Source organism: Pteronotus mesoamericanus, unplaced genomic scaffold, assembly GCF_021234165.1.
Source record: "Pteronotus mesoamericanus isolate MK-2021 breed Mesoamerican mustached bat unplaced genomic scaffold, CSHL_Meso_final scaffold_125, whole genome shotgun sequence".
In the NCBI taxonomy this organism is placed as follows: Eukaryota; Metazoa; Chordata; class Mammalia; order Chiroptera; family Mormoopidae; genus Pteronotus; species Pteronotus mesoamericanus.
In genome coordinates this window covers 9,631,077-9,654,513 of record NW_026555304.1, presented here as the reverse complement: position 1 = coordinate 9,654,513, position 23,437 = coordinate 9,631,077, and the positions used below count along the sequence as shown (strand labels likewise).

The 23,437-nt window shown below is 39.2% G+C and overlaps 1 protein-coding gene and 1 pseudogene across 4 annotated transcripts in view; both read left to right on the top strand.

Annotated features, from left to right (window-relative positions):
* PTPDC1 (protein tyrosine phosphatase domain containing 1) overlaps positions 1-23,437 on the top strand; it is an 84,800-nt gene that overhangs the window by 52,805 nt on the left and 8,558 nt on the right. For 2 of the 4 annotated variants that reach the window (XM_054588083.1, XM_054588082.1), the window contains 5 exons: positions 7,846-8,017; positions 10,435-10,515; positions 10,744-10,862; positions 11,902-12,039; positions 13,878-15,109. In XM_054588083.1, coding sequence (XP_054444058.1) covers positions 7,846-8,017; positions 10,435-10,515; positions 10,744-10,862; positions 11,902-12,039; positions 13,878-15,109 — 1,742 coding nt within the window. Of the gene's footprint in view, positions 1-7,030; positions 7,374-7,845; positions 8,018-10,434; positions 10,516-10,743; positions 10,863-11,901; positions 12,040-13,877; positions 15,110-23,437 lie in introns of those variants that run through there. The other 2 variants (XM_054588080.1, XM_054588084.1) reach the window with 2 other exon arrangements.
* Positions 16,460-19,255, top strand: LOC129082247 (diphthine--ammonia ligase-like; annotated as a pseudogene).

Below are 23,437 nucleotides of genomic sequence, written 5' to 3'. Positions count from 1 at the left end.
AGGCCCAGCAATATAATTATGTACATACTGTTTTGTACAGTCATTTTCAAATCACTTAATAGAAGAAAGGGGAAGAAAAACATATTTTTACCGTCTTATATTCTTATGTAAATTATACTGGCTTATAATTTACCAGTATCCGTTCTCTTTTTCTGTGGATTTACATTAAAGTCTTGGTTCACTTGCTTTTGATCTGAAGAACTTCCTTTAATATTTATTGTAAGCTAGGTGTGCTAGTAAGAATGTCCCTGTTTTTTTGTTTGTGTGGGAATGTCTTTATTTCCCCTTCAGTTTTGAAACATAATATTGCTGGATATAAGATTTTTAGTTGACAGTGTTTGATTTTCAGTACTTTAAATATATCATCCCTTTGCTTTTTGGTCTCCATTTGTTTCTGATGAAAAATAAGTTTAAATCTAATTGCGGTTACATGGGGAATCATTTTTCTCTTTGTGTTTGACTTTCAGCATTTTTACTGTGACGTATCTTCGTGTGGATCCCTTTCTGTTTTTCATACTTGGAGTTTTTTTAACTTCTTGGATGTGTAGATTAATGTATTTAATCAAATATGAGAAGTTTTTGAGGCATTATTTCTTCTCATATTTTTTCTGCTTTTTTTTTACACCTCTTCTGGTATATCTATTACATGTATGTTGGTACACTTAGTGGTATGCAACATATTTTTGAATCTTTGTTTATTTTTCTTTATTCTCTTTGTTTTTCAGAGTGCCTAATTTCTATAAATCTATCTTCCACTTTTCTAATACTTCCTTTTGCTGCATCAAGACTGTTAGTGGACCCTTCTAGTGATTTTTTATTATTATTATTGTGCTTTTCAGTTTTTGAATTTCCATTTGTTTTTTTGTCTTTTAAAAATTTTTTTGGCTCTTTATTTGATCAGAGTTCATTAAGCATGGTTTTCTTTAGTTCTCTGAACATAGTGGGTTGACCAGAAAGTTTGTTTGGTTTCTTCCAATAAGATGGCTTTAGTAGTACTTAGTTGTCTTTAACTTCATTTGAAACAATTTTTTTAGATTGTTTTGTGACAGCTGTCATATCAGCATACATTTACAAAAATACTTACCAAAATCAGAGAATTTTTGTATATTTTAATATTGAAGATGGAAGGAAGTGGGCAACATTTTCAGCATATTATGCTTTATGATTTCAAGAACGGTAAAACCACAACTGAATCATAAAAAATGATTTGTGCAGTGTATGGAGAAGGTACTGTGACTGATCAAACATGTCAAAAATGGTTTGTGAAGTTTTTTGCTGGAGATTTCTCTCTGGACAGTGCTCCTGGGTTGGGTAGACCAGTTGAAGTTGGTATCAATCAAATCGAGATATTCATTGAGAACAAAGTTGTACCATGCAGGAGATAGCCAACATATTCAGAATATCCAAATCAATAGTGTTATTGGTGAAAATGAAAAATGGGACCTTTATTTTATGGAAAAAAAAAACATACGGACTGTTTGGCCAACGCAGTCTTTATAAAGGTCACTTAAACGTCTTTGTATGCACATATGATGTCTGGGTCCTCTCTCACAGGTAGTTCTTAATGATACGTCTAGATCCCCTCTTCTCTACCAGACTTGTTTTGTTTTGCTTGTCTATTTGTTTAGAGACTTGACTTGACCAGATGTGACTCCTGGGAGGGAAGGGACAGCCTTAGGCATGCAAACACGGTTACCCAGGGACAGCAGTGTTTTGGCAGTGCTTTTTCTCTTTCACTAATCTTTCTGTTAAGTGTGCTCTCTCTCAATTTTTGTGACATCCAGCTATAAGATTTCACTAATTGGCCTGCTCCTCACTCTATTATTTTTGACAAAGCCTTGGGGCATACATTGCTTTATAGTATCCAATTAAGTTCTGGCAGTGGTGATTTTTGAGGCCAGTCTTTGAGGTTTGTTCTTACCTTATGAGGGCTCCTCTAAGTTATCCCTTTGTCTTGTTCTTTCTAGTAAATTAGCTGATTTATAGATTAGCTTGTTGCTCTCATGAATCTACCAGCCTCCTCTTAATTGCTTGACACCAAAGCCTCCACTGTTTTTGTGAACATTGTTAGACTTGAACTTTCTCACACTATGTTTCAAATAAAGACAGTTTCTTTTAAAAGAGCTCCAGAGTTCTCTGTTTTTAAGTTCTGCCTTTGGGTATAATCTTCTAGGCATGGCTCTGTTGCTTGGGGATGAGGACAGTGGCTCCCTTATCTAAGTGATACCCCTGCTTTGCAAGCTGAGTGAGGGTAGTAGCTTCTGGTCTTTTTGGCTTGCCTTTCACAACCCAGAACTTCTGACCTACAAACAAGGTAAGGTGAAGGCAATCAGGGCCCCAGTATTCTCAACTAGCCTTATTGAAAATGGCAAAACATTGCTGAAAGAAATTAAAGAAGTTCTAAATAAACAGAAAGACATCCTCTGTTGATGGATTGTAAGACTAAATATTGCTAAGATATCAGTCCATCAATAGGACTTACAGATTCAATGCAATTCCTAGTCAGAATCCTGATAATGGTTTTTGCAGAAGTAGAATTTACCACAACATTCACATGGAATCTTGAAGGGCCCCCAAATAGTAAAAATAACCTTGAAAAATAAGAACAAAGCTAGAGGACTTGCATCCTGATTTCAAAGCTTAATACAAAGCTGCAGTAATCAAAACAGTGTGGTTCAGGCATAAAGACAGATGTATAAATCAATGGAATAGCATAGAGATCCCAGATAAAAGCCATGACATATATGGTCAAATGATTTTCAACCAGGGTGCAGGACTCTTCAGTGGGGGAAAGACTATGTTTTCCTGAATTAATGGGGGGGAAGAGTAGGTACATAAATGCAAAAGAATAATGTCAGACCCTTACCTTATACCATATACAAAAATAACCCAAAATGGATAAAAAACCTAAATATAAGGGTTAAGTGCATAAAACTGTTAGAAGAAAGCATACAGGAATAGCTTCATGATATTGGTCTTGGCAGTGATTTCTTGGACATGACACCAAAAACACAGTCAACAAAAGTAAAAAGAAATTGAACTTCATAAAAATTGAATTTTTTTGCACATCAAAAGACACTATGAAAAGAATGAAAAGTCACCCTACAGAATGGGAGAAATTATTTGCAAATCATCTATCTAATATGGGACTAATATCCAGAATGCACATAGAACTCCTAAAACTCAACAACTAAGAACAAGTAATCCAATTCAGAAATGTAAAGAATGATTTAGACATTTCCTTTATTATTGAATTTATTGGGTGACATTGGTTAATAAAATTACATGGGTTTCAGGTATACAATTTTAAATATATCATCTGTGTATTGTGTGTTTACCACCATTTATCCCTGGTTTATCCTCTTCCACCTCCCTGAATAGACATTTCAATAGAAAAGAAAATCCTTAGCTGCTGTGTGACACGTGAGCCTTCTGTCACAAAAAGTGGAAGACAAGAGGCTGGAAAGTAGGTGTTCCGGTCCAGTTCCTGCAACACAGTTCCTGGACGTGACTCCTTTATTGATTTAGGGCTAAGATTAGATGGACCTGCTCCTACGGCATTCTCGGGCTCATTGTTGCCACGAGTGTTTTAGTAGGAATTATTAGCCCTTTCTGAAATCTTGAGTATAATGGGAAATTACCAGTTCTTGAGGTTCCTTTTTAATTTCACTGTTTATTGTGCTTATTATGAGTGTAGATCATTTCACATTTGCAATGATCAGTATCTCATTTGGTTCCTTAAATATTACTCTGGATGGATCTGAGTAAAAATGTGGGTGGGTCTGGATTGCCCACCTGCAAACAGGCCAGTGGTACAAAGTGTTCTGGTGAGGAGACTGGGGTGCAGTAGTACATTGTTCATTTAATGATTATAGGAGCTTGGGACTGCAGTGCTCCTGGGGATTATCTTCAATATTGTTTCCCTGCTTTTTCCTGGAGCCTGACTCCATTTTAGAGATAGCGTATTTGGAAGTGAGAAGGGTAGGAACAGTAATGAGTCAGGGTCCCTATGATTTTATATTCATGGGATTTAGAAAACTGACATTTTCTTACATATTTAGAAAAATACATGGTCAAAGGAGGAAAAATATATTGGTTGTTAGCAGGTAAGTGGGAAAACAACATTAATGTTGGTTCTTATGGCCTTCAAATTAAGTAATGATTGTACAGGATGGAGGAAAGGAGAGCAGAGAGCAGTGAATGCAGCTTAGGATAATAAGCTTCTACAGAAGCTCTCTGTGGCAACCAGGAAAAAAGGTTCTGCACCTTTTAAGTGTCTGTTAAAAGCATTCCCTTCATAAAATTACTCTAAAAAATTCCATTCTATATAAAATATGAAATAACTAAAGTAGTCTTGCTGTTCCTGTTTACCTAAAAATAAATGAGGCTTCTGGGGTTTTTTTAATCTTTATAATTAAAATAAAAATTAAAATGTTATTTCTAAGAGTCTAAACATTTTATTATTAGCAATCTATAGTTGATCCCAATTTAAATTTTTAAATTGGTTTCAGGTTGTAGTACAAATATGCTTTCTTACAGATGTGTGAAACAAAAACATGAGTATGTATAACTTAATTGACCCACAAATTTAATAATGGGAGATTTCTGGGGTAAAGAAAGTTGGCACAATACCACCAGAGACAGCATTTCTTGATCCATATTTTAGTGCTGTATTTCTTTCTGGCCTCAGAAAGAAACCTGTGTTGAGTTGCTAAAAATATTACCTCTTTCAGCATCTCCATACTTGGTTGTTGAAATCTGTCAATAAAAATACGAGCTTTCAAAATTAATTTTGCTCACCAGTCATATCATCCCCAGAAATTTACTGAAGGAGAAACATAGAATCAGGACAATCATAGAATTTCTAGTCCTGAAAATGTTTTTATTTTTAAGTAAAATCATTGATAACAACATTAATATCTAACAGCTAAGGAATAATTGATTAGCTTGATGTATCATAATTATTGTGCTTCCATTAATGAGACTAAAACAAAAAAATATATTTGCAGTATGATTAAAAGTTTACAGAAAATCCATGTGGTCAAAGGCTGGAGGGATATGAGTCTAGAGTGTTAGGGGTGGCGCTGGTGGTATGCTTCCTTATTGTAAAGCCATTTGGCATAAATTAAAACTAGTTTTCAAAAATGGATTTGGCTGTGAATTGGGCATTTTGCCAAGGGAGAGTTTGAAGCATGAGACAGTGGGTCGACAGTTCTGTTGTGTCTAAGGGAAACGCAGGCCTCTGCCTTAATCTCCCCATAGGTGGGCAGTGCTTCATTTCAGTACCAGTCTAACTTTGGGTGCATCCCAGCACCCACGGGAGAAAGAGGGCTGCTTTAGCTCCACTTTCTTAAAGACCCCTAGTCACTTGCACTCTGTGCTGTAGATATCCTTAGAGTTACAGACATCAGGATCTCCCTTTCACTGCTGAGACCTCTTGGTCGCCACTTCCTACGCCTTGTATCTCAAATGGAGCTGACCTGCCAGGCTGTCACACACCTTCTCCTCACTGGCTCCCATGTTAACCAGCCTCAGTGTCTCTGTTGCTCACTTAGGCAGGAAGTGCGAGCACTGTCTCCAGCCCCTGTCCTCCAGCTGCCACCTATCCGCCCCTGCACTGTCTTGCACCCATGCTTTGCTCCATTTACAGTCACTGTCCCAGTAGGTCCCTAGTCTTGGACTTCCAACTCTGTCTCTGCAGGGCAGCATTAATCTCTGCAGAGACACTTGTTCAGAAACTTGAGTCTGACTCCCCGTTCCCCAGGTAGCAGACATGGACCCCTTGGTTTGAGCACTGAGGGCCATCTGCCATCAGGTTTCACCTCTCCTTCCACACTGCACCTACCCTTTTAGAAGCCTGCTTTCTGTATTGGTTATATTTCAAAAATTATTCTCTGTTTCTGTATACAAAATAACAATGGCATAGTGCTACACTGTGAGTAGGAGTTTGAGCACCAAATTGTCTATCTTATTTGACAGAGTTTATCCTGCCAGGGAGATTGGGGGGGATGTGTTTTAAAAGGTGCTTGCTTAAGGCATTATTAATTGTTAAAATAAAACAGGACAAAATAAAAAAAGCCCCCTGTCTGTGGCAATGATTGTTTCTGTCTGCACATGACTAAAACAGAATTTTGGAGATGAGGGTTGGGGTGGGAGCAGGGGGGGGGGCGGGGGCGGTACAGCCTGACATTAACCAGGGAGGAGGCGGACAATTGGTGGTTGTTAGAGTTTCTGTTCTCTTTATGTTCTTTATCCTCAAGTTGCAACCTCCCCCTCACCCAGTTCCTTAAAAAATGTGATCCTTAGTGAGGCTTTTTGTTTTGTGTTGTTGGTTTTCTTTTGTTTTTTTTTTGTATGCCTTGCCAGGACATTATCCAAGTTTCTTTTTCCCCAGTCACTGACAAAAAACGTAGAATTGTGTTTTGAGTTTTTGAGAAGGTTGGCTATTATCCAATAAAGGCATCACCAAGAATTGGGTTTATTCTGAAAATAAAAATATAAAACTAAGTGTTTTCTGATTAATTTATCAGTCCTGAAGATGTCCTTATTTGTTTTACCCAAGTATTTAATAGTTCTATGAAGAAAACAAGATTTTTTGGTTTTGAAAAATGGAATGGTGTTTCAATAATGTTATAAGATATCCAGCATGTCCCATTTCATTACAATTAACTTTCTATCTGCCCCGTTCCAGAGAGTAGTGAAAAGATAATTTTCTTCAACATGTTCAGAGAGTAGATATGAAATAAATAAAAGAATCTAAATCTTTTAGTATATATGTAAAAGAGTGCGTCATAAAAACATTTTTTCTAAATCCATTTCAGTATTTTAGATGTCATTTTTTTGAACAGTCAGATCTTTTAAGTGTGTTTGAAAAACAAAATAGAGCAGTCACAATTTATGAATAATTTATTTAAAATACATGTTATTCCTCCACATAGTTGAACAATCTGTCCAAAACACAGTGCATTCCTCTGGGACTTTGTCTGCACAACTCTGAGTGGGAATCAGTAGTTCCTTTGTTCGTCACTATGGAAACAAGTCAGCCTATCCTGAATGGCTGTTAGATCATGCAGAGAGATGCTCATATCTCAGTGTAACTTCATCACGGAACAAGCTGGCGCTGACATCTCCTGCCCTCCAGCTTTCCTGGTGGCCCCACACTGTGCAATAACCTCCCAGGCAGCTCTCGGCCACGCCCTTTCTCAGCTCCTTGCAGGGCCACCAATACTCAAACTCAGACACCGGACTGCAACTGCTGCACGGGCAGCACGGCTCTGTCACCAAGATGCTGTCCTCTTCCTCTCTCCAGGTGATGGTAGCTGCGTCCTCTGTCAGCTGTGCCAAGAGAAACCCGATTTGTCCCAAGAGAAAAAGTAAAACTCCTTTTCTTCTTTAAGATTGCCACACTTTAGAGTTTAAATTTAAGGAATCTGAAGAGGGTGTGCTTTGTTTATACCTTGTTAAATTTTGACAATTCTATATTTATGTTTTATTGTATGTTATGCTAAGAGTTTTAGTGGATGTGTAATAGGAGATAAAATGATTGAATGTTTTGTGTTTTTATATTTAAAATGTAGTTTTTGAACAAACCTCATTCCGTTTTGAAAGATCTGCTTCTAAAGTCGCTTCCTCTTTGTGACCACTGTCGCACGTGGAGATTGTGTATCAAAGTGTTTCCTGTATTAAGAGATAGTGCACTTGGTTTTAATGGTTTTAATTTTGACAACGTGAAGAGGGGTTAACAGCAGCTCCTGATCTACAATCCCGAGATAAAATACAAGCTGTCTCCAGGCCACTGTTCCGTGTGGAGAGTGGAATTTTGAATTCCTTCCTTGCATGTTCTAGGCAATTCAGGACGTCCAACACCAAAGTATACAAAAGTGGGAGAGCGTTTACGACATGTCATTCCTGGACATGTGGCCTGCTCCATGGCATGCGGTGGCAGATCATGCAAGTATGAAAATCCAGCCCGCTGGAGTGAGCAGGAGCAGGCCATTAAGGGCATCTACTCTTCCTGGTGAGTGATTCTGTCATCTGTGGTAGCTCTGACCTGCAGCTGTGCAGGAAAAGGGAATGAAGATGTCGGTGGTGCCTGGTGGCAGGAGGCTATGGAAGAGGGAGTGTGGGGATTTGAAGTCGGAACCTTGCCTGCCATCCCTGGCCTTGCTGTTTAACAAGCTGTGGCCTTCTCACACAGGCACTCTGAACCTCAGTTTTATCCTCTGTGAAATGGAAATAACAAAAACAATTCCATAGGGTGTTTTTTACTTAAGTGAAATAATGCATGTAAATATCTTCAGGAAATGCTAACTAGATAAATAGCTCTTAAACTTCAGAAATTATAAAAATGTTGAGCTATAAATTTGAAAAAATATGAGGTACATATGTAGTTTTCAGTTTCATAAAGGTAAGCTATAGCCTTGTTTTAATTTTGGTCCTATACTCTGTGAAAGAACCCATTTCATACAAATACCGTCTCAGTAGGAGTGTTACGAGTTGTTGGTCCAGTGGGCAATGTAAGATGCTTGCATTTTTTTTATGGTATATAAGTGCAGTTGAATCATTATTGAATCGTACTGCTTTTTATTAATCATAAACTGTTAAGTGTATCTTTTCAGAGTAGTGCTGTCTGAAGATTTTTGATAATCAAATCCCATTTGAGACACACTTAGAGGAAATCACTGTTTAAAGAATTCTAGTGGTGAATCATTTTATACAGCAAGAGTCCATTTACAAATTAGATATTTGTCAACCAGCCTCTAACTTGCAACCCGTACTTTTTCATATTGGATTTTCTGGTTACGTGGATATAGTTGGCTGTCCACTGTCACTGTTCTCCACAAATCATATTGTAGTCTTTCACTGTCTTTCTGAAAGACTACTATGAAGAAGCAAGCACTATTCCTGAGGTGTGGTCTGACAAGTAAGTTTCTAATAATGAAGCTTAAGGTCACATTCATATTTTTGATTTATAGTTGACTTAAACCATCTTTCTTCCTCTCTTCTGGTTTCACATCTCTTCTTATACTAAGTACTATTAAATTTTGGGGGTTCCAAAGCTTTTGGGATCCCTGTTGAATTTCAGGTATTACCCTGGGGATAGGGTCAGTATCTTTTTGGATCCTGCCCTTTTCATTTAATGTTACTTCTCTCAGGTTGTGACCCACAACTTTTGATATACTGCCTGATATACTTTTTGCCAGAATACTGATGAGAAATTTGACCAGAACAGAGTGAAGCCAGAGCCCTGATGAGGTACAGCCGTTTGTTGGGTCTCTGTTTGTACACTCAGTAAATATGCATTTGGCTACAGGCCAGACACTGCACTAGGTACTTTCAGATTATCATCTCATCCTTGTAAAACTCTTGTGAAGTAGGCATTGGTAATGTCATTTTATCGATACAGGAATTAGGTCCAGAGAAACTTAATTAATGTGCTACACAGCTACAAAGTAGAAAGACCAGCATTTGAAACCCGGCCCACCCAATTCCAAAGCTTTTATTTTTTTCTAAGTTGCAATAACTCAACATTTATTTATAAGTACATGTGGGGATTTTTGCTAAAGACTTTGCACCCACACCATGTTGAATTTGCATATCAACCCTACAAGGCAGGTGTTTTTATTCCCATTTAACACATAGGTAGCTGAACTGCAGATAGTTCAAGAACTAGAAATGCCTTCTAGTTGGTTCTCCTCAGTTGGTTAATAAAACTTTGGATAACCCACCTAGACTGTCACCTTTGCTGCCAGTTGAAGTTTTCTCCATCATATGCACTAGAAACTCTTGAGTATCCCTAAAAATGTTTTGTTACAGTCTGTATTGCAGCCTTTCTAGGCCATACAGGTTCATGGGATTCCTGCAACAGAAGAAAAAGCCGCGGAGCCATGGGGATGTCTGATAGGCCTTTATTTAAGGGTGGGCGATCCATACCTGCTACAAGCTGCGTGTCCTCACGTGTCACAGTGCATGTCATCTGTCCCCTCTCTCTCCTTTGCGTCCCAGTGGGGAGCCCCTACCCACTTATGTACTAAAAAGAAACAAAGCCAGCAGAGAACCAAAACAGGTTGTATAACATGGTGAGATTCTGTGCATGTGAGCCCTCTCAAAGCTATGGGAGTGCTTATCGGGCCCAGTCTCAAAGCTATGAGAACACTACTTATCTTAGTCCCCCAGACACCTGGGTGAGGAAGCCAGATTGCCTCCATTGACCTTCACACTCTGTAAATACTTTTTCCAGAGATTTAAGCAGCTGGAGTTTCTCAGAATCCTAATCATAATGCAAAATTGAAGCCAGATTTGTATAGGAATTCTTATCTTACAGAGTTATTGAAATCTTAGGAAAAGTGGTGGCATGATACCTGTTCTCTCAGTCCTTGGAGCTGGAATGTTCTAGATTTTGTGCATCTCACCAGATTGTCCTCTCATCTCTAGGGTCACTGATAACATCCTGGCAATGGCTCGCCCATCTACTGAGCTCCTTGAGAAGTACCACATCATTGAGCAGTTTCAGAGGTAAATGCATTGTTCACACAGTTCCATAAGCAAACTTAGAAGTTTTCTCTTCCATTGCTTTTGACTTCAATGGAGAAGTGTTTTCATTTTAATGATAGGCATAAAAAAGTGATTTCAAATAGGAAATTTAAGAATAATTAATGTTTTATTAATGCCAAAAGTGGTGGCTTTTTTTTAATAGTGCTAGCTAACTGCCAATGTGATTAATTTTTTTCCTTTTCCTTTGAGCCATGGCTTAAAAACAATCATTAACCTGCAGCGGCCTGGTGAGCATGCCAGCTGTGGGAACCCTCTGGAACAAGAAAGTGGTTTCACATACCTTCCCGAAGCTTTCATGGAAGCTGGCAGTAAGTCCTTCCACCCTCCTCTGCATGAGTTATATAGGACAGCACTCAGAAACTTTTGTCTGCTCAACTCTTAGGTTTAAAAGGTGATGGAAACAAATGCCTACTGCATAGTAATAAGGCTCCTAAAACATGAAGATAAACTAACTTTGATTTTAAAGAATGCTGTCTTTCGTGTGTGTGTGTGTGTGTGTGTGTGGTATTGCTGTTGAAAGCACAGGCTTTCTATTTCTATGACAGGGACATTGGGAAGAGACCCTATAGAAATAATGGTACCATTTTATTAGTGCCTGTATTGATTAACAGTATGTTAGACCTGTCATCTCATTTTATCCTTAAAGCAGTTAAGTAATGTAGTTGTTTCTACTTCACACATGAGGCCACCTAGGCTTTTAGCAAGTTCTGATTTGCTCAGGGTCACACAGCTTAACCATGTTAAAGGATTGGAACCCAGGGCTCACTGCTGCTTTTGCTGCTGCACAGCAGTACTGCCCCTGGATAGGATGCCAGGATTCCTTATGTGGCACTTCCAGAAGCTTCTTAGTCATGGGAGCTTAGGGGTAGAATTACACCAGACTGGAAAGGATTAACCTCTGCAATTTTGGGACATTTTTTTTCAAGAGCTATATCTAGTTCTTTTTTCCCCACTGGGTTGAAAATGTGTATGTACCATCTTCTGCCATTCATCAGTCATTTTAGATGCATTTCTATGGTTCAGGGTTGTATGCTTTCTCTTCATAGCTGAGATGTTTTGGCATAGATCATTGACTTTATTAATTTGCAATCCTGCTTTTCCGTAGTTCTTTCTGGCTGAGTTTCAGCAGGAAATACCTTCAGTAATGCGGAATGTGCTTTGTAAGAAATGTTAACAATAAATTTCATGGAAATGTAAAAAGCCTATTATTCTCGGCCTACACTTCCACTGAGATCTGCATGACTTACAGAATTCTAGTCTATGAATTCACTCACTTTCTTCGAATATCCTTGCAAGTATTTTTCTTGTATGTTGACATTTTTTCCTGTTCTCTTTTCCATTGCCCAGTTTATTTCTACAATTTCGGATGGAAGGATTATGGTGTAGCATCACTCACCACCATCTTAGATATGGTGAAGGTGATGACATTTGCCTTACAAGAAGGAAAAGTAGCTATCCATTGTCACGCAGGGCTCGGTCGAACAGGTAAATTCTAGGAGATAGTTTTATTGTCTTGTTTAAACATATAAGGAATAACATTTTTTAATACCCAGTGTTTTAAAAAATGTTATTTTCCATAGCCAAATAATAATCAAAATAGCAAGCATTGTTTCAACTACTGTTCTAAACATTTTACACTTGCTGTCTTATTAAGTCTTTAGAAACAATGTGAGTTTTAAAGACATGGAAGTAATTTGCTCCCTCCAGTAGAAAAAAAAGTGGCAGGGCCAAGATTTAAATTCATGGCTGTCAGAATTTTGTTTGTGAAGGACAGTCTATCTGTGCCTAGAATTCTATATAAAAATCAATGATTTTACTTAAAAAGGCAGGAGAATCTCAGTGCCGTGCTGATATTAGGGCAGAAATAAAGACTGTGGCATTGGAATCTTCATTGCCATTTGGTTCAGCCAGACACCTGAGCTTGACTCTGTTCACAGCGTACCTGTGTATCTGCCATGGAGTTTCCCACCTGCTCAGGAGCTTTGTCAGGATGTGGATTCAGTTCTGCTCAATATCATCAGCTCTTATGGTTGAGCCAAAATTTTGCATGTAATAATAGGTCTGAGGATATTTCATACTTACACTAAAGAGTTTCCCTGTCCTAGTGAGAATGATATGTTGGACCCTACCTACCACATACTGAGAGAATATGCAGTGTTCAGAGGTTCTGAGATATGTAACAAGATTCACAGCTTTGGTGAATTACACAAATGTCTTTTGATTGCCTTTTACTTTGATAGTAATTAAGTATTATATTTGAACTAATTGATTAATTATCACCTTTTCAATATTCATTTTAATTTTAAATGAATAAGAATGCATAGTATTTATACTGTTAAAGCTCTTTTCCTTAATATTAAGTGCTCACAGCAATATATAATTATATCATGGTATGGAGAAAAACACATTAGTGTAAAGACAAGTCTGCAAGAAGAATTGTCAGGAAAAAAAGTTTGTGAATGTGAATAATTCCTAAATTTAAAAATGTTCAAGTTGGTAGAATGCCAGGCAGGAAAGTGTCAACAATTGATAGCAAAGGCAGGAGTGGGAAGTTCTAAGTGCAGTGTCTGGATCCACTGCATAGCAATCTTCAGAAACTGTTAAATGGGACATAGAAGCAGAATTTTACTTCTCTCATCTTGGAATAGGGCATAAACAGGATAAACATGCCAGATCATCCCCCCTTACTTCATGCTTACTACTCAATTGTTACCCTTCAGTCCACACTTACTCAGTCGTCCTGCTCTCTCCACACTTACTGAGTCACCCTGCTCACTTCATACTTAACTCAATTATTTCTCACCTACTCTACATTTACTCAGTCATTCCTCACTCTCTCCACACTAGTCATTCTCCGTCACTTCACACTTAGCTACCCACCTCATGCCACACTTAGTCATCCCCCTCAGTCCACATTTACTTGGTCAGTCCTCATTCACTCTGCACTTAGTCATCCTCCTCTCACACCACACTTACTCAGTTATTCCTGAGCGTTCATTCATCCCACAAGTACTCAGTCATTCCCCCTTACTCTGTCTTATTCAGTCATCCTCCCTTAATCCACACTTAGCTTCACTGTGACAGTTTCCCTGTTCACCCCTGGGTACAAGGGGCACTGAGGGTTCTTAGTCAAAGTGAGGGGTACTGTATAAACAGGTAAATATATAAACACCTTTACAAAAAATTGCAAAATTATCCTTAAAATGTTTCTCTTATTTATATAGTTTTCTAACATATATCAAGTTTAAATCATCAAAGATTGGTAAATAAAAACAAATATATACAAGCTTTTCTTATCCAGTTCTTTCTTCTTCTCTACTTAGGTGTTTTAATAGCTTGTTACTTAGTTTTTGCGACAAGAATGACTGCTGATCAAGCCATTATATTTGTTCGGGCAAAGCGACCCAATTCCATTCAGACTCGAGGACAGCTATTATGTGTGAGGGAGTTTACTCAGTTTCTGATTCCTCTTCGCAACATATTCTCTTGCTGTGACCCCAAATCACATGCTGTCACCTTAACACAGTATCTGATTCGCCAGCGGCATCTACTTCATGGTTATGAGGCACGACTTTTGAAACACGTGCCAAAAATTATCCACCTCATATGCAAATTGCTGCTGGACTTAGCTGAGAACAGGCCTGTAGTGACAGAACAAGTGGTAGAAATACCTGGCCTCTCTGCTGAAATTGAAAAGACTGTTTCTGAGGTGGTCACAATGCAGCTAGACAAAGAGATACTGAGGCATGACAGTGATGCATTGAACTCCTTCACTCCCACTGCAGTGATGGCAGATTTGGAGAATCAGGATGTGATTCTTTCCAGTGAACAAGAGTTTGGCCCTCTTTGGAAGAGGCGGAATGTAGAGTGCCTTCAGCCCCTGACTCGCCTGAAAAGGCAGCTCAGCTACAGCGACTCGGATTTACAGAGGTCTGAGTCACTTTTGGAGCAGTCAGGGACTCCATGGACAGTGCCTGCTGAAGTCTCGTTTTGCCACAGCCCCAGGCAGCAGATGTCTATTAGCCACCGTGACACCTCACAGACTCCACGGCTAGATTTCAATAAGGAAATGCTGGTCTGCAGTACATTTTCTTTCTGGAATCAGGCTAAATTTGGAGACTTGGAAGAATTCAAAGATGATGGGTCACCAATTTTCCAAAGGAAGACTATTCCAAAGGAAGTACAACGGAGTAAAACCTTCTCTTCAGGTGTTTCAGTTTCATACAACCCTGGGGAATCAGCTACATCCAGCGTTGCAAATATCCCCAAGGAACCACACTGTTCTCCCCAGCAAGGCATCCCACGTCTGTGTGAAGTTCATGGTAGTGGCAGCATCCCTGTAGACTGTGGCTCCAGCCGCAAAGCACAGTCCTCACAGTCCTCAATTGGACCGAAAACCCAAAACAGCAAAGATGTGCCCAGAGTGACACCACACACTGCTCTGCAGTCTGAATTGAATGTTGAAAAAAGGAGAATACTGGCAGCCAAAGCCCTGGCAAACTTCAGTGAGTTTGCAGAAAAGGAGGAAGTGAAAAGGAAGGTAGAAATGTGGCAGGTATTTGCCTTTCATTTAATTACATATGCTTGGGAAATACTGATGTCAGTGCAAAAACATCATGCATTTTCCCAAACTTATTTGTTGTAGGAATTTGAATACATGTTGGTATACTTTTGAACTTCAGCTTTCTCAGCTGTAACAAGAGCCCGATGTCCTAGAAATGACAGATGTGGACTGTTGTGCAGGCTTGCTTCAGTCTCTCTGAAAGAAAGCTCTTAGCTCTTGGCAGGGTGCTTAAGTAAGGAAAACATGGATACGATTGGTATCAATAGCTTCCTTTTTACTTGCTGGGTCTGTCGGACACATTGACGGATACATGGACAGGCCATAGCAAACAACCTAAACTGACCTGAAGGATCTCTAGGTCAACCCAAGGCCTAGCAAGGCCACAGTTTGAGAACCACTGACACACAAATGAAATCAGAGCAATTCTTTTCCAGAGCTCATCTGTACAAGTATTGAGTGAGGTAGGGAGGAAGCATGACAGATGCTCTCTGCTCAGCATTACCTCTTGTAGACTCCCCAGTACTGCCCCAGTGAGGTAGCTGCCATATCTGGAAGGCAAATGGGAGAGACTGCAGAATACCTGTGTGCTGAGATTAAGTCTGTGGGGTCCATTTCTTGGCTTTTACTTAAATTAGAATGTGAAATTTAAAATTTCAATCCCTTTTTGTGTTGTACTCTCAGCACAAAAGAGTGTTGAACTGCCTTAAATCAGCCACATTTTCTGCCCTGAATGAGCAGCTGAACTAGAGAAAAGGCAGTCCTTATAAACTTCATCAGAAACAGGTAAACTGCCCAAATGTGAAATCTTGACTTGTTAGTCTATATTCTACCACAGGTTATTTGTATAGCTACTCTTCTGTATTCTGCCATTAATTAAGCAAGGTGGGTACACTTTTCAAGAGGGCCACACCCTTCCAGATGCAGAGGTGGGGCAATAGGCATGGAGCCTCACACCCACTTGTAACTGAGGAAAAGAGCATTTCACACTCTCTCAATCAGAATTGTGTTTTGCTTAACAAATAGTTAAATGTATTATTTTTTTCAACATGAAGTGTGTTCTTTATTGCCTACTCTTAAATTAACAAGCCTTCCACTCAGTTGGCAGATCTTTCCACTGCGTCACTGTGTGTCATGAGAGCTTGCAGCAGGTCCTTTGGCTTTACATGTGACAGTTCATGTCCTCCCATGGGTCAGCCCCACTTGTGCCCACACTTCTTAGTGCAGTATGTGAGCCAGATTGTTTCAATGTATAACATATGAAAGCATTCCTAGAGGTGAACACGACACACAGCTTTTTGTTTGGAAAGGTTTGCCTTTTTTCTTTTCTGGATTTTATTATACACCTTTCAGTAATAAAAACAAATTAGTTGAATTCTGGAAAGAGTAAAATGAGGACTCTTCCGGTTAAGATGGTAGAAGGTAACTGCCTTCTCCCACAATTACATCAAAATTACAAGTAAACTACAGAATAACCATCATTCAAAACTGCCTGAAACCTAGCTGAACAGAAGTCCTATAACTAAGGATATAAAGAAGCCATGTAGAGACTGATTATAGGGGCGGAACTCAGTACAGGCTCGCCCCACACCCACGGTGTGGTGGTTAAAAATAAGGAGGGATATCTCCACTACAGAGATATCCCCCCTGAAGAGTGAGGGGTCCCAGCCCCACACCAGGTTTCCCCAGCCCAGGCTTTCAGTCCAGAAATCCCCATAACTTCTGGCTATGAAAACCAGCAGGAATAGTGGCTAAGTGAGATGGAGGGCCCCTGAAGTCCCAGGTATTCCTTTTAAAGAGCCCATACACAGACTCAGACTCACAGCAGCTCAAAATGCACTAGGGACATAGAGAGAGGAACTAAATTGTCTAGCAAGGGATGGTGGGGCAGCTCTCCCAGACAGAAGTACTGACAGAGGCTGTATTTCCTTTACTGAGCCTTCTCCCCACAGAGTCTGCAGGTGGGCACCATATATGAGTTTCCATCAACCTGGCTAACACTGTTCATCCCTCCCTGGTGATTTCCTGAGACTCTGTTCCACCCAAATTTCAGGTCCATCCAACTATTCCCAATGTCTTTTCCATACTAATGGTCTGTCTTGGTTCATGCTGCAGACTTTCTAAAACCTCAAACAAGCAGCATCTGGCCTCAGCATGCCCCATACCTCTTGCTAAGTGGTCCACAGCCTGGTACTATCAGCAGCCGGCGTTAGTGGGCAGCTTGGCCTCTCCCAGGCATCTCCAAGCCCAGTATAAGTAGCAGCTATCTACAGATTGCTTTGAAGCACATTCGCAGTGGCCCCGGGAAGGGCACAGGAAGCAGCTGACCTTGGCCTGTACCTCCTGGGAGGCCCCAGAACCAGTGCGTCTGGTAGACAACCTCAGACCATGCCAAAGCACCACCCAACCACTTCCACAAGCAACCCATTCAGGGGTGGACTCAGTGGACACGAGAGCCCTGCTGAAGGCTGTTCTCCTCTATGGGGCAGACCCTCCTGAGTGGTCATGACCAGTACATGTGGCCAAGCAGTCTGGGGGTAAATCCTCCCCACTGATATACCAACAGCAATCAAGGCTCAACTATAACAAAAGGGTGCACACAGTCCCCATAGTGGAAAGACCTGGAATGCCCAGATAAGATAACTGGGAAGGCTCTGCCACTGGGGCCCTTTGGACACCTACTACATAAGGCCACTATACCAAGACCAGGAGACATAGGAGCTCTACCTAATACATAGAAACAAACACAGGGAGACAGCCAAAATGAGGAGATATGTCCCACATGAAACATGTCCCAAATGAAAGAATAAAATGAAACTCCAGAAAAGAACTAAACAAAATGCAGACAGACTACCAGATGCACAGTTCAAAACACTAGTTATAAGATGCTCAATGATCCCAGTGAGAACTTCGACAAAGATAAGCATAAAGATGGAGATAGAAAACATAAAAGAACCGGTCAGAAGCGAGGAATACATAGAATCAACAGTGGAGTACTGAAGCAGATGATCAAATCAGCAATTTGGAAGCTAAGGAAGCAGAAAACACCCACTCAGAATAGCAAAACGAATTTTTAAAAAATGAGGATACTATAAGAAGCTTCTGGGACAATGTTCACATCATGGGGGTGCCAGAAAGAAAAGAGAAAGATCAAGGCATTGAGAACATGTTTGAAAAAAATAATGATGGAAAACTTCCCTGACCTGATGGAGGAAATATATGTCCAGGAAGTACAGAGAGTCCCAACCAAGATGAACCTAAAGAGGCCGACACCAAGACACATCATAGTGAGAATGCTAACGATAGGCCTGCCACACATGTGCACTGTGCCCAGCATGAGAGTTGCAGCTCTCATCCATGGTTGGAAGGACAGCTGTTACATTATGGTGCGGTGCATACTGCCAGGCATCAGATTTGTTGCTTTAGCAAATCCAAGACCAGCTGAAAACCATATGCAGTCAAATGAACTGGAAAGCTACATGTATCAGACAGTAGGCCATCATGCCATTGATTTGTATGCAGAAGCAATGACTCTTCCTCTCTGTTGCCATACCATAAGAGGAAGGCATGTGGATACAGGACAAGTATACACCAAATGTGAAGGTGATGAGATTAAAGATCTCTGACCTTTTGAAACTTGTTAAAGAAAAGGTGGAAGGAATATCAGTAGGTTATATACTTTCTGATTATCAGTGTGTTGGAGTTGAAAATGTGTGTAAAAGGTTTAATCTTCAGCCTTCAGCTTACCTTTGGCCAACATTTGCTCCAAGAGATGATAACATTTAGGCAATCATCATCAAAGTGGCAGCTTTGGGTTTAGAGCCAGATAAGCATCTTGGAAAAACCCTGGATCAGATGGAGCCTTATCTCTTAGAGCTTTCTAAGAAACATGGAGTCCATGTTTGTGGAGATGGTGGAGAGTATGAAACATTCACTTTGGATTGCTCTCTGTTTAAGAAGAAAATAATTGTAGATTCATCATAAATAGCCATACATTCAGCTGATGCATTTGTACCTGTGGCTTACCTACGTTTTTTGGAATTGCACTGGAAAGACAAGGTGTCGCCAGTGACTGGCAACTACTGAACATTTCATTATCTACGTAATTCTTTAAAAGCATTTTTGAACATTGTTTACTAAGCTGCCATATTTATGTGAAAAAAATTATTTAGCATTTTCTCAATTATTATGTCCAGCTTTTTCTCATTACATTTTTTGATTCTTAAAAATATGTATCATCCTCTTTGGCCTGTGGCTCAGAGCGTTGTCCCATAAACCAAATGGTCGCAGGTTTGATTCCCAGTCAGAGCACATGCCAAGGTTGCAGTTTCAGTCCCTGGTCAGTGCATGTATGAGAGGGAACCAATCAGTGTTTCTGTCCCTCTCATTTTCCCTCCCTTCCCCTCTGTAAAAGTCAGTAAGCAGACCCTTGCATGAGGATAAAATATATACATATATCATCAGAGAAAGTTAAGAAGATCATTTATTAATTGGGGAAATGTGAATGTTATGTTATTATCAAGTTACTCTGGATTCACTCTTGACTTTTATGAACACATCCCATTCACATCCTCTATATCATATGTGCCATTTCTTTACTTTTGCTTCATATTTCTGTGACATTTCTTCCTCATACTGGTTTATTTTCCTCTTTATCTCTTCACTGTTCTCACCTATGCCAATAATATTATGGTACAGAAGCAATTGAAAATGAGGATAAAAAAAGCAACCACTTTATTTAGCCAGTCAAGTTTATTCTATTGGGTGTCACCAAATTGCTGTATCATTTTTATTTTCAATATATTCATTATTGGACGATCAGAAAGACTATCATTAATTCTCACTGATTATTTTATAACGGATTTCTAAAACGCAATTTTTCAGCATTGTGCTAACTTTAGACAACTTTTTAAAAATAGACTTTATTTTTTACAACAGTTTTGGGTTCATAGCAAAATTGAGCAGAACATACAGAATTCCCATGCACCCCTGCCCCCATACAAACATAGTTTCCCCATAATCAACATGCTCCACCATAGTGGTAAATTTGTTACAATTGATGAATCATGGTGTAAACTGTGAACTTTGGTACATTGATGTCACCCAAGATTCATCGTTTACATATGATTCACTTGTTTATTGTACATTGGGCAGATACATAATGACATGTACCCATCATTATGTATTATATAGAATGTCTTCACTGCCCTAAAAAATCTCCTGTGCTCCCAACTTCTGGCAACCATTGATTTTTTTTTTTATTGCCTCCATTGTTTTGTCATTTTGAGAATGTCATGTAGTTGGGATAATACAGTATGTTGGAATTTTAGATTACCTTCTTTCATTTGGCAATGTGTATTTAAGGTACCTCCATATCTTTGCATGAGTTTTTAAGTGCTGGATAATATTCCATTGTCTGGATATACTGGGGTGGCCAAAAAATTCCATTGTTTTTTGGGATTTTTTTTTTCTGTAAGATAACTTTAATAGCACTGAGTTGTCCTGAACATCATTCAAAACAATTTTTTTACGTTATATTGTGACAGCTGTCTTATCAACATACATTTTTAAAAACCTATCAAAATTGGAGAATCTTTTTGTAGCTATCTTAATATCAAAGATGGGAGAAAATGCATAATATTTTTGGCATATTATGCATTGTTATTTCAAGAAAGGTAAAAATGGAACTGAAATGCAAAAAATGATTTGTGCTGTGTATGGAGAAGGTGCTGTGACTGATTGAGCATGTCAAAAGTGGTTTGCGGAGTTCCGTGCTGGAGATTTCTCACTGGACGATGCTCTACAGTTGGGTAGACCAGTTAAAGTTGATGTGATCGAATCGAGACAATAATTGAGAACAATCAGCATTATACCACACAGGATACAGCCAACTCAAAATATCCAAATCAATGAAGTTATTGGTGAAAATGAAAAATACCTTCTACGGAAAAAAAAAAAAGTGAATTTTGGCCAATCCTATACCACAATTTACTGAAGTATACCTTGGTTGCTTACAAGTTTTTGCAATTATGAATAAAGCTATTGTAAAACAAAAATAAATAAAAAGCTAAAGGTTAAAGACAAAGAGAATCTTAAGAGCAGCAAGAGAAAATCATTTAGTTACCTACAAGGGAGCTCCCATAAACCTGTCAGCTGATTTCTCAACAGAAACTTTGGAGGCCAAGAGGAGTTGGCACAAAATATTCAAAGTGATGAAAGCAGGAACCTACAACCAAGATTATTTCACCCAGCAAAGCTATCATTTAGAATTGAAGAACAGATAAAAAGTTTCCCAGAAACCTGGAGCAGACTGAAAGTGACCAGAGGGGATGGGGAAAGAGGACAATGGTGGAAAGAAGGGCAAGGGACTAGACAAAGAACATGTAACAAATGACCCATGGACATGGACAACAGAGTGGGAATTGACTGGGAGAGGGAGGTGAGGATGGGATGGGTGGTGGGGGCCAAAGGGGGAAAAATTGAGACAACTGTAATAGAATAAACATGATTCAAAAATTTTTAAAAAATTAAAAACTTACAAAAAGAAAAGTTTCCCAGAGAAGAAAAAGCTAAAGGAGTTCACCACCACCAAGCCAGTATTATAAAAAATGTTAAAAGGCCTTTTTAAAGAAAAAAAAGAAAAGAATCAAAAATATGAATAATAAAATGGCAATAAACATATGTCTATCAATTACTTGAAATGTAAATGGTTAAGTGCTTCAGTGAAAAGACATCAGGAGGCTGAATGGATAATAAAACAAGACCCTTACATATGCTGTCCACAGGAGAATCACTTCAGATTGAAAGAGACACAGACTGAAAGTAAAGGGATGGAAAAAGGCATTTCATGAAAATGGAAATGAAAAAGAGTAAATGTTGGGGTAGCAATAGTTATACCAGAAAAATAGAGTTTAAAATAAAGGTTATAGGAAGAGACAAGGAAGGACCCAGCAATTCCACTTCCAGGTATTTATCCAAAGAAACTCAAAACACTAAATTGAAAAGACATATATTCATTTGTTCTTTGCAGCATTATTTACAATAGCCAAGATACGGAAGCAAACTAAGTGTCCACCATTTGATGAACGGATAAAGACGAAGTGGAACAGATATGCAATAGATTATGACTCAATCGTAAAAAAGAATGAAATCTTACCACCTGCAACAACATGGATGGACCTAGAGGGTATTGTGCTGAGTGAAATAAATCAGAGAAAGACAAATGTCAGATGATTTCATTTATACGTGGAATCAAAAACAAAATAACAGCCCTAGCTGGTGTTGCTCAGTTGGGCATTGTCCCTCTGAGTGAAAGGTCGCTGGTTTGATTCCTGGTTAGGGCACATACCTGGGTTGTGGGCCTGGTCCCCAGTTGGGGTATGGGAGAGGCAACCCATCGATGTTTCTCCCTCTTTTTCTCCCTCTCTTCCCCACTCTCTATAAGTAAATAAGCCTTAAAAAACTAAATAAGCAGAACAGAAACAGACTCATAAAAGGGGGAACCCCCAAAAGTGGAAGCTGTTTATAAAATTGTATATTCTTGCATGTTTAAACTTAAGTCACCTGTACTGTACTGTCCATTTGATGTAATACACCTATTGAGACTTTTTTCCCACTGCTCAAAACAATTGTTGAATTCTTCTGATTTTGATGCCTTTAAGTGCTTCTGCTGTTTTTTATTTCACCTCTTTCACATTGGCAAAATGTTTCCCTTTGAGAACTGTTTTCCTCAGGGGGAAAAAATGTCTCTCAGGGCAAGATCACGTGAATAGGGAGGGTGTAGCATTGGGGTCATGCTGTTTTTGGTCAAAAACTCCTGAACACTCAGTTAGGTGTGGGCAGGTGGGCTTATAAATCACCCATCAAGAAATGAGCTAACAAAGAGTCTTCACTGAAAAAAAATTCACTGAAGCTGAATGCAGCCTCTGGTACAGTGATACAGACGGATCCCTAGAACACACACCTAGTGGGGGAAGCCTGTACTTTAAGGTATCTGCCCTCCAGAAAATAATTCTTGGTGGTTTTTTGGGAGCCCCCCAGTAGATATAGGGAACATTTTGATGGTTGCCAGCAGGGAGGGGAATTGGGGCATTGGGTGAAAAAGGTGAAGGGGTTAAGTAAAAATTGGTAATTACGGAATAGTCATGGGGATGTAAAATACAGCACAGGGAATATAGTCAATATTGTAATAACTCTATGGTGTCAGCTGGGTACTAAATTTATCAAGGTGATCACTTTGTAAGTTATATAAATATCTAATCACTGGATTGTACACCTGAAACTATATTTGTAGTATTGTGCATCAACTGTAATTGAAAAACT